At 45.0% G+C, this 16,817-nt stretch overlaps 1 protein-coding gene across 1 annotated transcript in view; it reads right to left on the reverse strand.

Moving 5' to 3' along the window:
• Window positions 1-12,934: 12,934 nt before the first annotated feature.
• Window positions 12,935-16,817, reverse strand: part of LOC108796048 (galactoside 2-alpha-L-fucosyltransferase 2-like) — a 15,516-nt gene continuing 11,633 nt past the window's right edge. Inside the window, exon 2 of the mRNA XM_018567427.1 lies at window positions 12,935-13,900. Within this exon, the coding sequence (XP_018422929.1) occupies window positions 12,935-13,900 (966 nt within the window). The remainder of the gene's footprint in view (window positions 13,901-16,817) is intronic.

Below are 16,817 nucleotides of genomic sequence, written 5' to 3' on the forward strand. Positions count from 1 at the left end.
TCTTTCTTCTTTCATCCCCTGGATTTCCAACGCCGTTTGGAGGATAATAGATTCTTGGTGTTCAGAACCCCCGTTTTTATATATTTTTTATATATGCTCGATTATATTCACTTTTATATCAGTAGATGTGGTTTTTATAAGGATTTTTTTGTACACTGGTTTGTAGCCTTCGGCTGTTTAAACAAGTGATTATCATTATTGAATGTCAGACGGAACTAATTCACTCGTTTAAGCCAGATTCCATATTAGATTTTTTAACACTCATTTCTCACAATATAACTTCTTTCACACGACAAAATATATATATATATATATATTCGTTTATTTATTTTATTTTATACTTATAATCACTCATCACCAATTTAAACCAATATTTAATATTCACTTAGGCACACACCTACTTCTTTTTCTGACATGTATTCAAGTATATAGCTGCAATAAGGATTTGATCACTGGCACTGCATTAAGTTTGTGATATTTCACATTTCTACACAATTTATAGACAAATTAAAAAGTGGATCACACACAACCAAGCGCAGCACACCGGCCCACACTCAATCAACTGATCACGCCATTGTGAACTGAGGAGCAGTCAAAGTGGAACAGATTGTTTACCATGGGCTACTGCAGCTGATTCTGCCATCTGTATAAGTGAGGTTGTTAGGGCTTTTGGGTTGCCCTAGACACTCAAATCAGCAACCCCCCCATGCACATTTTGGCGTGGTCTTTGGTGTAGCCCGTCAGTCACCAGATAGAGTGTGCACACTATACCCATCTGGGTCAGCCTGGGACCAGAACTGACCAGCCCAATCACGTGACCACCAACAGGCACCACCCCTCACAACAGGGAACGGAGTCAAACACAAGCGTAATCGAGGGGCAGGGCCAGCCACTAGTATATACAGGGGGGGCTACAGCTGACACACAAGCCTTGCTACAACCAATACTCCAACCTTGCAACTATATAGGAAGCTTGCTACACCTAATATCTGGCCAAAATCAGTCGAGGCAACTGGACTTGCTGTATTTTCCACAAAGACGTTTCACTAGTCATCCAAACAACTTTCTCAATGTGGAAATTTTGGATTTGAGAAAGCAGGTTGGATGACCAGTTAAACGTCTTCAAGACATATACAGTAAGTCCAGTTGCTTGACTGACTTTGGACAGATATACCATGACCTGGATGAATAAAACCCTTCACAGACACATTGCTATGCAGAATTGGATCTCACTGTCCACCCAACCCCCCTGACATACTCTGCACTAAAGAAGCTAGCACTCTAATGTCCCCCACCATAGGGGTGTACAGGGCCAATAAGGCCATGCTGACAGGGGCGTTCCAAGGTCATGTTTCACCTGCTCTCTAGACCAGCTGACCCCCCACTGCACATGTGCAAACATCTGATTGATGCCTGCTGGCGCCCATCTTGGTGATGGACACCGGCTGAGATAGGAGGGGACGTTCACCCGGCAGGATGAGGTATGTCATTGGTTACCCTACTCTCTCCTGACACTGTTGGGCTCTCGGGCCATGCCCGAGTGGGTGACCTTTTAGAGGGGGAGGGACGGATGGACATCAAAATGACTGTCAGTAATTTTGGTCTCACCGCCTCCAATGGTGGCCCCAGGGGCGGGCTGCACCCCCTTGTGACAGCCCTGAAGGCTGGGGATTGTAGCTCCCTGTGTGATGTGTATGTGGGGGGGGCACGGACAATGAGGGCATGCTGGGACTTGTACTTCCTTATGTGATATGAAGAGGCTATACAACTCCAAGTTCAATCATGCACTCATTATCCCTGTTCACCACATATCACCCTGGGAACTACAGGTCCCAGCATGCCCTCATTGTCCTTGGACACTTCCCCCCCATATCACCCAGGGGACTCTAAGTTCCAGGATGCACGTGTCCTACATTAGTTCCCTAGGTGATATGTGGGGGGTGTACAGGGACAATGAGTACATGGTGGTCCTTATAGTTCTGTATGCTATGAGGCTGTATGAATTTGTGCCCTCCTGAAAGTACAAGTAATTTGGTGCCACTATGAAACATAGAATAGAACATAGTTGACATTGAAAGTTTTAAGTTACATCATGTTCTATTCTATGTTTTGGAGTGGCACTGTATTACTTGTACTTTCAGGAGGACAGGAATTCTACAGCTTCATAGCATAGAGAACTACAGAGCCTAGTGGGACTGGCTGCTTGTAGTGTATTCATAACACAATGCCATTATGGAACATGATATGGAATATAGTTGACCTTGAAACTTTCAAGTTCAACTATGTTCTATAATAGCGAGTACTGTACACGAACCACCTAAACTGTCCTCCTTGCTGTCATGAGAAAAAAGAGACCAAGCAATGAGACGTGCGGTAGAGCGGCAGCTTACCGGCCAAGGACACTCTCTCCAGCATGAGGTTGCTGCTGCTGCTGCTGCTTGATGGGTCCTTGCAGCCAGGGCACAAGCCCCAGAGTTGTCCCCACCCTTTCAATATTGGACTCCATCCGGCCAGCCCCCTTGTTGGTACGCCACTGATGCTGATGTCCCCGCAGCTGCAATCCTTCCTGTCGGCTCTCTCTCTCCTCCCGGCCGCTCTAACTGCAGTGGCTGGGAGGAGAGTGAGAGAGCTAACAGGAGGGATCGCACTGTGCAGCACTCAGCACTGCTACGATCCTCTCCGCAGGCGGCTATCAGCTTCTGGCCTCTAACAAATCCCATTGCAAACTCAGTTTGGTGAAAAGACCTCAGACACATGACATTCTATGGGATCAAAGCATGGGATATGAAGCAGAAAAATACAAAATGAAATGCAGTCTTACAGGACTTTCAGCCACGTCCAGCTCAGAATCTGGATGTTGGCGACTACCTGGACTGGCTGAAAGTCCCTGTGAAAACAAACAATAACAGCATTCAAAATACAGATCAGCACAGATGTCTGGGTTGTAGGAGCAAAACCCATGTTTGTATTGAGGTGTTTTTACATACCCCAGCATTGGACGCAGCATCATCCACCTCTCTGGGTTCAGGGTGGTCCTGCCCAAGATGTTCTGTATAAGAAGGAAGAAAGTGAGAAACAAAAAAATTAGCCAAATAGTCTTCATGGGAAACGTGCGTTTCCATGCCATATAGCTCCATGGATATACCTTCATGCTCCTCCAGCCTTCCATGCAGTGGGCTGCGCCTCATCTCCTCCTCCTCCTGCTGATGTTCTGCTGTAAATCCAAAGAGAGAACAAAAGCATATGTGTGAATATATTTAGTGCAGAAGGAGGAGGCCCTCTTAATGTGGTTCCAAAATGTTTAATCCCTTACCAGGAGTGGCAACAGGTTCAGCATGAGCGTGTGCCTGGTCCCCAGGTGCATGTTCCTCTAGGAGGCCGCCAGACGTGCCCAGGTCCGGGCGGACTGAGAAAAGAGGAAATTATTGACATTCAGCTATGCCTTTTGTATGGATTTGGACACTGTACTTGGATTCAGAGCATGTCCAGACCCAGACTATGGGTAATGCTGTTGGCAAATGTCCCATATCCTAGTGCCTTCTTGCAATTTGTGGGGATATGTTGACACCAGTGCAGTCTCTTTGGATAGGGTGGGTGTGGTAACATTACTGCATGAAATTTGTGTTCAGGTGTGCTAGTGTCCAAAATGCATGCATGCACATCCACCTCAAACACATGCAAATACAACAGACCGCCCTCCAAAGCCCCTCCAGGTCAAAGTTCATCCAAATCACCAAATGCAACGCACAATAATCAACTATAATACACCCCTGGAAAGACAGGACCAATTCAGCATGCACTAAATATGGAACTTACAGGAACAAATAACACCCAATAATTGGTGAGTGAGGGGGATGAAAATGGATTTGGGGATGCCATGAGGGAAGCAAATGAGTTGTGACAAATATGACGAGATTTGGATGGGAAGACTGTGGAATGGGTGGAATGATATGGATGTCATGAGGAGGATGAGGAACTAAAACATTAACCTCAAATGCATCCCACATGCAGGAACAATGCACTACAGTTACACAAACACATAATTATCTGGTCCAGACATTGTCTGAACAAGCCATTGTGAAAGATACATGATTGTGTCTAGACAAAAGAGAGAGAATTATCCATACAAAAAGAGAAAATACACTATTATGTATGTCTTACCGTGTTGCCAATCATCGGTGTCATCCGCACTCCCCACTCCCACAAGTGTTACTGGGCTAATGATTGGCAACACCATTCGGTGATATTCCCGGAACCTGGCCACATTCTGGGGCTGGTAGGACCCAGATCTGTCGACCTCCGCACCCAGGGTCATCTTCGCATTGCAGACAATGTCAGACACACGCTTCTGAACCTGTTGGAGAGAGCGCGGGTGTTGACCCACTGCATTCACAGGAGCAGTTAGATCCTCCCAGAGCCTCTTCTTGTCAGCAGAAGAGGTCTGGCAGGACAGGTCCCCACGGAGACGCCTGTGGTGAAGCATGTAGTTCTCCACGAGGACCATGCTCTGCTCATATGTGAACCACCGAGCCTGGGAGGCAGACACTCCCGAGGTTCCCTCCCCTGGGCTATTGGGAGGGAGCTGGGAGGATGACCTACTGGTCTGCCCCCCAGAGCCAGCTGGTCGACTGGAGGAGCCAGCCTGTGACCTCCCTGCTGGTGGTGATGGTGGTGATCGTGGTGGTGGTGATCGTGGTGGTGCTGCTGCTGCTGATCATGGTGATGGTTCTCGTGGGGATCGGGATGGGGCTCGTGATTGTGCTCGTCTTCCTCGTCCTCCTCCTCGGGATTCGCCTGGGGGTGCAGTTCTCTTTTTGGGAGGCATGCTTGTTTTGGGTGTAGAAGTTAGGGCTGTATTTGTAGGGGCTGTGCTGATGAGTTAATTGGAAAATTCACTGTGCATATAGTTGCGCAATTTTCCGCAGATGTTGCGCGCGCACGTGGGCTTATGGCGCATGCGCAACACACATATAAAGATTCTAATGAAAATCCATGGAAAAGAAAGATGGAGCTCAGTGGGGAAATTAAGACACTGTTTCTTGACAACAACCATGCTGGGACTGGCTGTGCTCGAGGAGCAGCAGATTGGGCAGCAGCAGGAGAGACAGCAGCAAGAGGAGCTGATTGGGCAGCAGCAAGAGGAGCAGATTGGGCAGCACCAAGAGGAGCAGCAGCAACAACAGGGGGACGATGCCCAAGAGGTGCTTCCTTTAGTCCGCATCTGCCGGCCTTGTGTCTTTGCCCAGTGCACATGCTTGGACACCATGCAGGATGAGGATATCCGACGCAGGTTTCGGCTCAGTCGACAAGCCATTATACACCTGTATGCACTCATAGAGGAGAGACTTGAGCCAACAACTGGCCGCAGCCATGCTGTGCCAGGGATGGTCAAGTTGCTGCCAACCCTGTACATTTTGGGGAGGGGATCCTTCCAAACAACCTCAGGTATCATATGTGGCCTGAGCCAACCCACAGTCTCCAGGGTCTTCACACAGGCCATTCTGGCCATCAAGAGCCTTGCAGCAAGATTCGTCCACTTTTCACAAACAGAGATGGAGTGGAGGGATGTCAAGCTGGCCTTTTACAATCGGGCTGCTTTTCCCAACATCCTGGGGGCCGTGGATTGCACCCATGTTGCATTGCGGCCCCCCAAGCTTGAAGAAACAATCTACAGGAACCGCAAGCAGTATCATTCTTTGAATGTGCAAATCGTCTGTGACTCCACACAAAAAATCATGAGTGTGCAAGCCAATTTCCCTGGGTCCACTCATGATGCTTTCATCCTTCGCCAATCAGGCCTTTCCTGGAAGTTTGAGAGAGGCCAATTCCCACATGGCTGGCTTGTGGGTAAAGTAACATTTGGTCCTTTTTACGTGTTATTTTTAAATAGTTGATTGTTGTACAACTGAACAACATGCACTGATTATTGATCCCTTGCAATTAACAAAGCAAATATCATGAATGGGCCGCTCCGGCAGTACATGTTCAGTTTGCTTAGTGATGACATACATGCTGTTTGGACTTTGCTAATATCTAGCTAGAAATATATACCTAGAAATATATACATTTATGATGGACCAGCCTTTGCGGTTACTGTTCTCTGATGTGGAGGATATGTGTTGTGGGTGACAAATAGGGGATGTTTGTACACCAATTTATGTCTTCATCTTCTCTTCTAGGTGACGCCGGGTATCCGCAGTATGCCTGGCTGATGGCTCCAATCAGATACCCCCAGGCTGGAGCTGAAGCTCGATACAACAATGCCTTGCGGAGATCCCGGGCTGTTGTTGAGACCACAATTGGTCTTCTCAAAGCCCGGTTTCTCTGCTTGGCCCAGCCTGGGGTTGAGTTGCTGTATTCTCCTCGCAAGTGAAGGGCGACCAAACTCATCAAAGGGATGGAGGACAAGAGCTATGAGACATGGTTACTAAATTTAAATATGTTCACGCTGGAATTAAGGAGATTAAGGGGGGACATGATTTTCATGTACAAAATGTTCTATAGTCATAGCGACATTAGCAACAAACTCTTTACGATTAATTCCGTAACAAAGAGGCCACCACCTGAAACTGGTAGAAAAAAAATTCAAACACAAGGGGCGAAGGGGCTTCTCAGTTTGAGCCGTTAGGGTCCGGAACTCGTTGCCACAAGCAGTGATTTCAGCTAATAGTGTGGAATCGTTCAAGAAGCTTTTGGACGATTTCCTGAGAAACGGTAATATGCAGGGGTACAAGTACTCCTAATAACGAGATGACTCAGGGATCTATACACACACACACACACACACACACACACACACACACACACACAATAGGTTGGACTTGATGGACATGTGTCTTTATTCAACCTCAAATACTATGTAAGTGTGCCAGGATCATTCTAGTATGTTGCATACTGCACAATTTGTGCAGAGTGCGGCATGAATTCTGGCACATGAACGAGGAGATGGAGCCAGAGGTCAGGCAGCCGCCTGCCCACAGGAGGAACAGCACAGCAGCTGGACGTTTGGCGAGGGATGAGCTGATCGCTAACTATTTCACACGTATGTACTGTATTACATCAACTCAAATCATGTGGGAATGTCACTTGTATGTATCCCACCTCGGATCATCATGTTTCAGAGCAGCTGCCTCCACATCCTCAGCTTGCCTAACGTCAACTTCCTATTGAGTACAAGATCACAAGGCACAGAGCAGGTTGCAGCAGCTACCCATCCACTAGCTTAGACAAAGGAGGGAATAGGAGAGGGGAGTAGCAAGGAGGGTAACCTCGATGGTGGCATCTAATTCCAGCCCTCCCATCATCTTTGGGATGATTTCACCATGACTCTCATCTGTCCTTGCTAACTTCTCGTTTTGTTAAATTTTTTTAAGTTAGTGGCATTGTGGATGACTGTTGCTTTTGGCTTACTGTTACATGAGAGTGATGACTGCAATTTTGGAGGATTATTCACAGAGCTGCCGACCAACAGTGAAGTGAGCCATACTATGTTGAGCTATTCACTTCAGGCTCGTCCAGCTGATTTCAGCCATACATCAGCTTGCTTTGGATGGGTTCAGCCCATCCAAACATGTTTAGCATGTTTGGCCTACCCAAAGTGCTGAAGGAGTTTGACTGCAGCAACATCTGGATCGGCTGAGCAGGACCTCCGGCAGGATACTCGCTGCTGTTCATCCTATTCTCATAGTGCCAGAACAGCAGTGAGGGAATAGCCGTATGCGGCCCTGCCGCAATCGGCTTGGCTATTCTGCTGGGTCCCGTCATGGTACCGAGCAGAATAGTAAAACTGTCAAAAACGCATGTGGCCCAAAGGAGTCAAACACGAATGGGCGGAGCAAGCAGTGACAGCTAGCCACGCACAACTGTTTCCTATTGCCCCGGATCTGCTGTCCTTACAATGAGAGCTCATCTCATTGTAATGACAGTTCAGACTCCCCTGGTAACTAGGCTCCTTGATGTTCCTGTTCTTATGCCAATGTAGATTGTGAATGTGGAACTCTGCCACATCCCATGAAATATTTTAATACAGAAATCCAAAGACATGCTTTACTTTTAGGTGACGGTAAAGGTTCTCAGATTTATGTAATTAATAAACATGTATTTGTGTAAAATTATAGGCTCTTGACATCATAGCGTGGACCCTGGAAATCTTGTCTGCACACTCATGGTTTGTGCTGGTGTCACAGAGGATTTGCTTGCTTGCGGTTCCTATAGGAGGCCATGTTGACATCCTCCACAATCTCTGTTTAAAGAAAGTGGATGTATTGTGGGTGCAAGGTCATGATGGCCAGGAGGACCTGAATGAAGACCCTGTACTGTCCGAGGTGGTTTGGAAGGAGGCCAGCAACTTCATCATCCCTCTTCTCTATGAGTGCTGGTGTATAATTGGCTTGTCGGGTTAGCCTGCCTACTAAGGATATTCCTCATCCCCAGGGTATCCAAGTATGTGTGTTTGGGCAAAACCGTGGATGGCCGGAAGGCTCCGTTTATGGAGTTATTTGTTTAGTGCTGCTGCTCCAATAAACCTTTGTTTTACTTTTACAGTTTGTGTCTTGGTTTAATTTTAGATCCTTGACAAACCAGCATTAGTGTTTATGTACGGCAGAAGTAGATTAAGCCTACAAGCAGCATTGAGGAAAGGGCCTTTTGAGGCAGCTGCATGGGCAAGATTCAACACAACCCCAAGTACTTTGGGTAAAATGCATGGGGAATGTGTCCCTTATTTCTGTGCTTTGACTGTCGGTTTAGTTAAACATTAGTTCCCTTAATAGAAACAAAATGAGAGAGCTGCCTTTTAACACCACTTACACATGCATCCAATCCCAGCAGTATGGGGCGAATATAACCGCTGTAACCAGGGGTGGAACTCCCACGGGTGCAGCCACCCCGGGGCCCAAGATGGTTAGGGGGCCACAACTTCCACTGAGTTGGGAGGAACAGTAGAAGGGGTACTGAGCAGATCACCCTGAAAGCAGCCACACCGATCATGACAGGGTAAGACATAAGCTCTACTATTAACATAGCTTACTACAGCCCTATCCCATTCTAAATACCCGTACCCAATAATAGACGACACCAGGTTGGATATAAAATGGCTGTAGCAGCCGTTTATTTAAATATAATAACTTTATAACAAATTGAATATAAAACATTCAACCATAGCAGTTTAAATACAATGTATTCCTATCAATGTGCTGAGGTCTGTGAAGACACCCTTGGTCTCCTACCGTAGAGCTCTGCATACCACTTAACCAACTGGCCCCTAGCCGCAACTCACCGACTCAGGGACAACATAGTACATAAACCTCAGAGAGCTCCTACCCTCAGTCTTTTTACCTCTCTCCTGCGGGACCTGCAAGCTCCCAGGACTGCGTACCACGGACGCACCCAACCGGAGTCATGACCAGCCCGACATAAGTCGCCATAACAGACGACACCACACCAGCACCACAGATAACGTGACCTAAACAACAACGAGACAAGGGAGGGAGGGTGGGAACTGATCTCACCGTGTGGCAACCCTGAACTGCTGGCTAACCCTCCGCCCCCTCTCGGACCACCAGGGAGACTCCTTCTGACACACCTAATTGGCCAAACAAAGGTAAGAGGCCACCCCCCTGTACACCCCCCCTTTTTTCTAACCCTTTCTATCCTGATGCCCTGTCTGCCCTGTCATGTGTCCTTTCGCCTATTTTTTTCTGTCATTTTGCTCCAGGACCTTATCTCTTCTCAGCGCTCTCCTCTCATTGAGGGGAGAGCGCTGAGAAGAGTGATCGCTGCTCTCGATCACTGAAGCCAGCACACAGTGACAGGTGTACCGAATCTTTTCCTCGCTACTCTACTAAACTACGACTTTCCTTTTGCTCACTACTGTGTGCCAGCTGCAGTGATCGGTCTGTTTACAGCCACCTGCAGCTTTCTACTCCCATTTCAGCTGCTAGAGGCTAGAGGAGGGAGACTGCCAAGCTGCTAAATCACACCCAAATATACTAGTACATATATGCCTACACTACACATAGATATATGTACATTATTTATATGCTGCTGTGACTGGGTTTAAAATGGTACATATTCACATGCATCAATTCTGCGCACTATTAATCGTATCGTGCGTGTAGATATTCTCAACCTGCGCTGTTCCTCTTGTGCGTCTATTGCGTTCATATCCAGGCATTAGCTGTATGTACTTGATAATACATAGAAAACGTTTAATTTTGATCAGTCTGCACAGGATGAACCCCGAAAAATGCATGAGTTCCCCCCCATTCCATACCAGACCCTCGGGGTCTGCTAGGAATGTCAAGAGGGAGCCTCCCCCAAGTGAAAACAAATCAAAAAAATGGCGTGGGGTTCCCCCCCAATTCATATCAGGCCCTCTAGGTCTGCTAGGAATGTTAGGAGGAACCCCCCCCCCACAGTTAAAATACCCGAAACAGTGCGTGGGGTTCCCCCCCAAATCCATACCAGACCCTTTAGGTCTGGTAGGAATTTTAAGGGGGAACCCCAGCCCGCAAAATAAGGGGAAAAAAACGTGGGGTCCCCCTTAACAGTCCTACCAGACCCCTGATCCGAGCACTGGCCCGGCAGGGCAGGAAAGGGGGGGGGCGATCGAGCGCCCCCCCTCCCTGCACCTTAACAGGCCACGTGCCCTCAGCATTGGGAGGGTGTCCCCGTGCCGATGGGGACAAGGGCCTCTTCCTCACAACCCTGACCCGAGGGTTGTGGGGGTCTGCGGGCAAGGGGGCTCATTTGCATCGGGGTACCCCTTTAAATAAGGGGGCACTCAGATGCCCCCCTTGTGAATGAGTAAGGGGTACTTGTAGCCCTACCCATTCAATGAAGGGTTAAATCAAATATTAAGTCACAAGACCAGACTTTTGATACAATCCTTTATAGATTCATGCATGTACCATTTTTTCTAGTTTGCCTCCAGAGGTCAGCCTACAGGAGTGAGCGGCCGTCGTGTACAGAGCCGCATCTGAAGCGGGCTGGCCGGCCAGGTGCATGTGGCATAGAGGCAGTGGAGGGAGGGAGCCACTGCAGCTGCGGCCACAGCAGACCCCCCCCTCCCCAGGGAGCCCCCACTGACCACCCAGGTAAGGTGACACATTTAAAAAAGATGCCAGTCAGCCCCTGCTAGTACTAGTATATTTTTGTGTGTGTAGATTTAGTAGTTCTGATTTTTGGGGGCATATGTGCTTTACTGTATGTGAATATATGCAACTCATCTGAGGCAGGATTTGAAATGGGGACATGGGTGTGGTGGGGCAGTAGCTCTAAACCCTGAGCCACTGGGCTTCCCTCAGAGAAGTATGCTCATGGATGTTGCACAGCCCCATTGCATCCTTGGACTTCTATGACTAAAAAGCAGTATCTGAAACACGCCATGCTCGCGTGTTGGTAATATTCATCAAGCATCTGCATAACCAGCATGGGATCACGATTCTGCAATGCTTTCGCGCCAAACGTATATGCGCGCAAACGTTTTTGCATGGCATGTTCATGGCGTGTGTATAGGCTTAGTAAATCAACCCCACTGTATCCATGTGGGGAAAACATCAGTTACATCCGCGATAGGAAAAATTTTATTACATCTTTTAATTATTTTATTCATTATTATTGTATTGTGTATTTTAATTCAAATATGTTTGATATTTAGCGTGAAAAAAAACTTTATAATATAATCAAAGTAGAAATAAGGAAAGGAGAAGATACAGGTGAAACTCGAATTATTAGAATATCGTGCAAAGTTCATTTATTTCACTAATGCAACTTAAAAGGTGAAACTAATATATGAGATAGACTCATTACATGCAAAGCAAGATAGTTTAAGTCGTGATTTGTCATAATTGTGATGATTATGGCTTACAGCCCATGAAAACCCCAAGAACCCCAAATCCACAACCTCAAAAAAGTAGATTATTACATGCAATCAATAAAACAAGGATTGTACATAGAACAAGCATGCATATGTACTCAGTACTTGGTTTGGGCCCCTTTTGCAGCACTTACTGCAATTACTTTTGCACGATATTCCAATTATTCGAGTTTCACCTGTATATTGAAAGAATTTATTGGAAGGAAGGTTACTTCTGACACTGTCTTAGGTTCAGAGGACATCACATCTGGAAAAGTCATTTCAAAGCCGGTATGACTGTGATACGCATTTGAATGGTTAAGAATATAATAATAATATCATATAAATATCATATTAAACGGGAGCATGAAAAATACTTAGATTCAAATATAATTTGGCTTAAGAGGAATAAAATAATGGGCCCATGAATTAACATATATGACCTCATGCTTGAATGAATGGGACTTTGGAATAGACAAACATCCTTTTGCTTTGCCCTTGAAATCTGAGAACAATGTCAGAATATGAGAGTATATTAGTGTGAAGAATGTCTAAAGTGAAGATCCGTTAAAATACGTTGACGTGTGTCAAGTAGAAATTTACATGACTTAGTAGTTTGGTAAAGCCTATATTGAGAGTATAGAACCTCATTACGTCAATGTGTAGTGACAATAGAACTTCAAAGTATATGACCTTATAAGATTAGCCTATAGTTATTTTAAAGTCAGAATATGGATATGAGTAGAGAAAACCTTTAAGGAAGGAGGGGCACTACAAGACAGATCACTCAGATGCCTCCACTGGGAGAGATACACCCCCAAAAAAATTATTCGTACAGACTACCGCTAACGAATTTCATCCGAAATTTCATTTTTCAGAAATTTGGATTCACATTCATTCGTCATTTTTGTTATTCGGAAATTCGGATACATCTGAATCTCCGAATTACAAAAATTCGTCCGAAAAATGAATTTTTCCAAAATGAATCGCATATGTCTGAAATGCAGTAGCAGGTAAATGGGAGTTATAGATCCTAGTCAAATGCTGTTTAACTCCATAGGAGTTCCTGAGTTGTTATTATGGATTTGTGTTATTCAAAAGTGCAGAGAGGTCTGCAGGAATCCCAATCCATTCCGGAAGGAAAGCAGCTTCATATTTAAAAATTTTAAGAAAAGGAGAGTCAGGCAGTGTGTAGTTTGTTAAGTAGATGGTTTCACCACCAACCAGATAGCTCACCCAAATACCAAAGGTCCCAATAGTCATGATGGTGTGGTTGCAATGTGCCAGAAGGGCAAAGTCCCGTACTGGGGATCCCTCTCGACCATCTCCAGCAAAGTGAACATCTCCCTTTGAATTATTGATGTTTTCTTTACACCAGTCCATCCCGTTACTGGTCACAATAAACAGTGGGCTTTCATACTTCTTCCTGAAATAATCCATGGCTTTTTGTAAATATCCTTTGTCAGCAACTACCCCTTTCCGTGCGTTGGGCATAACACGCACATAGTCACCTCGACGGACATGTATACCCACAAAAGTGAAATTTTTCTTGTCACCACGCGCATTGTTCAGATACGCATAAGACTCTTCTTTAATAAAGTCATGGAATGTAAATTCACGAAGAATCTCATCTTTTATGTGGTGGTAAAATGTAAAAGAACATGGGGTGCCACGAAGTTGAACATATTCTCCTTCAATATGTCGGTACTCCTCAGACATCCAGTCATGAAGTCCATAATTCCTCCATTTGATGCCGTTAATTACTTGCTCTTGAAGTGCTGGCAATCTTATTTTAAAGATCTTTCCCAGCTGGCTGTGCATCTCTGGTAAGATATAAGCTTGTCTGCCATTCATCTTTGCAAGAGAAAAAAGTGTGGCATACTCTCCCATTAGATTACCCAAACGGCACGCAGCATTGACAGTCCACATACCGGTCAGAGGTTTTGGTTCTTCTATAGTCTGTGACTTATTAGTGACTGATCCCTCTGTCCTTGAAAGCAATTCTTTTTTTTTTTTGCCCAAAGTTCGTAAACTCTGTGAAATCTGATTTGACATGGTATAAAAAGGAGTAGATCATAATGACCAGAAGAACGAAGGTAATTCCTATGCTGTAGAAGAGATGCTTATTCATGATTCTAGTGGTCTTTGCTAGAAATAAATTAAAAAAAGATACAGATTATTTAAAACAATACGAGTCGTGTTTATCTTCATTCTAGCAGTTTGCCCTAATGTAAGGGTTATATACAGTACCAAAACATGAAAGCTGAACTACAGTCACACAGTAAATACACAGTCAATATACATAAATTGGACCTGGAGACGAATGATTCTTCAACTGTTCTGGATGCAGGGTGGAGATGATGTTGAGTAATTGTAATAATGATTACTTTGCCACTTTCTTCAAGCAAGTATGTACCTGGAAGTAAGGATTGCCCTCTCTCAATGCTTCTTCGAAGAATTGATGCTTTAATTTTTTTGGGAGTAAGAACTCTACATTAGATCACTTCCAAAATATCTCTAAGCAGTCTTTAAAATTAAGAGTGCATACAACAATACGTTGGGGACCCTTTACTACTGGCCAAAAGCAAGAAGAACCATTTTTGTTTCTTTTTGTCTTTCTTGATGTCTGTTGGTCCTACTCATTTTTTAGGGGAACAATAGACTTGAAATTTCATCATTTGCTACCCGATTGATGCGAACTATATGTTATGGATAGATAGTATAGATTGTAGTATATATACTAATTTGCTGCTTTGGCTGAGGCAGGGTGTATTTAGTTCTTCAGGACTACATGTCAAGAGGGTCCCGTTGGGGACTACAACCTACCTCGTCTATTGCGTGGATTTCGTGTCCAGCGGATATTTTGGCTGGAATATGGATCAGCCACTGTACATGTTTTTCTACAGCTAGAGATGGGAGTCTCTTGGGAGTCAGGCTCTGGCCGCCTGTACTTTAGGATGTAATTTAGTGATAGGATGTGTATTTGTATATACTTTGATACAAACCCATAGTATATAAGATGTAGGTATAAGGTTATGTCACTGTGATGCACATATGCTGCTGATTCTTTTCTTCTCGTTACAGGAGCGGCATGAGGACCTGATCAGCTGTTGTAGGATATCAGTGATAGTAATTTGTTTTCTATACAGAAAGTGTAGTTCTATGAAAGTGTAGTTCTATAAAATAGGATTTTCAAGAGACAGAGAGTGGGGTTTTGAGAGCACCAAAAGGAAACAACTCCATGAAACAATGAATAATATCAAAGTAAATTTTTTATTTGAAAAAAATGATTTTTTTAAAAAGCTTGGCGAACTGGGTGAAGTTCTCTCGGATGACGCGGTGGCGCATTGTTGACATCACCGCGCCGGATACCGATATAGCGCCCATGTAAGCCACCAACATCAATATGTGGCCGGGCTTTTATGGCGCTAGATGTGGGTGGCGTGAAAGCATCGGGAGGACCGACTTCTTAGCGGCGGTTAGGATTATATCCTCCTTTGTGTTGTCGCCCTATCTATCCCATGTTTTTGGCAGGCGAACCATTCACTCGGACTACCTCATCTTTTTCATGTAAGTTCTACTGGCCGCTGTGACCCTTATATTATATTAGTTTGTTCGTATTTACTGGAGGATATCTCCTCCATATATATATTGACTTTCATTTCTATATTAAGTGTGTTTTGGCCAGTGACTATGCCTCTTTGCTCATTTCTTCTAGACCTTTTATTACTGGTCCTATCCCTCCACCTTTGGCTCAATACTGGGATTTGACTCACACATCACCCATCCCGCTATTAGGGGGAGTGCGCAGGTGCCTTGCTTGGACAGGCCCGTCCAGATACACACACATCAGCCTATATAAATTGGTAGGTGATCATTTCACCTTATGTATCATTTTCATCTCATATATAACCATGAATGTATAGCATTCATGGTTACGCTTATTGCTGCCCCTTGTTTCTTCAAAATGTATAGATACCCTCCTGTTCCCGAAGAAGCGCCTGTGTGCGCAAAACGTTGAACGAACCGGTTCCTCCATTTCTCCTTCTATTACTGTACAAACATCTTTCCAGCATCACCATTTTTGCAAATCATGTTTGTGATTAATTGTTGTTTATTCTTTGATTATTGCCATTTAATCATGTACCTTGCCTATTAACTTTCATGTGTTACAGAATCATGTTGTTTGGAAGGTTTATTTATGGCGTGAACCGATAGGGAGCTATATTACTCAGCTGATTATATGTTTTAACTATTGCATCTTTGATCCAGCTTTTAAAAAAAAAAATCCTTTTTTCAATAAAAAAATTAACTTTTATATTATTCATTGTTTCATGGAGTTGTTTCCTTTTGGTGCTCTCAAACCCCCACTCTCTGTCTCTTGAAACTACAATTTTCAGGGGTGCGGCACCTATTATTCGGATCTAGGTTCAAATCAATTCTACTCAACTATAAAATAGGATAAATACTGTTCATATTAGTCAGAAAGAAGTAGGCCTCTACTTTTATGTTAACTGCGGTAGTGATTCGTTGCCAGAGTGTCTGTCGCAAGATGGTTCATGGCTCAGGGACAGACTCTAGTCTAATACTGTATTGTCATTGATGTAACATGGTGTGTGATATTTTTCTAAAATGACATTTGAGTATACTTGTTAAAAAGTTTAACCCTTTCCCAATCTCCCTTTCCCATCCAACTGTTACTAGAGTACTTACTCTCGGAAGAGAGTTTCTTTGGGTCGCAAAGAGGGGGGGCACCTTCACCAGCCCCCACTAAACAAAGTCCCTGGCCGCAGGTGCAGTGACTCCCTCCCTCCGCCGCCTCTTTGCCACATGCACCCGGCCCGCCAGCCTGCCAGCATCAGATGCGGCTCTGTACTCGGCCCCTGATGGGCCCCCTGATGGCCGCGGACAGGGGCCGTTTTTAAAGGCAGCAGAGAGGCCCGGGGGGCAATTGCCACCC

The sequence above is a fragment of the Nanorana parkeri genome, unplaced genomic scaffold, assembly GCF_000935625.1.
Source record: "Nanorana parkeri isolate BGI_ZX_2015 unplaced genomic scaffold, ASM93562v1 scaffold1048, whole genome shotgun sequence".
In the NCBI taxonomy this organism is placed as follows: Eukaryota; Metazoa; Chordata; class Amphibia; order Anura; family Dicroglossidae; genus Nanorana; species Nanorana parkeri.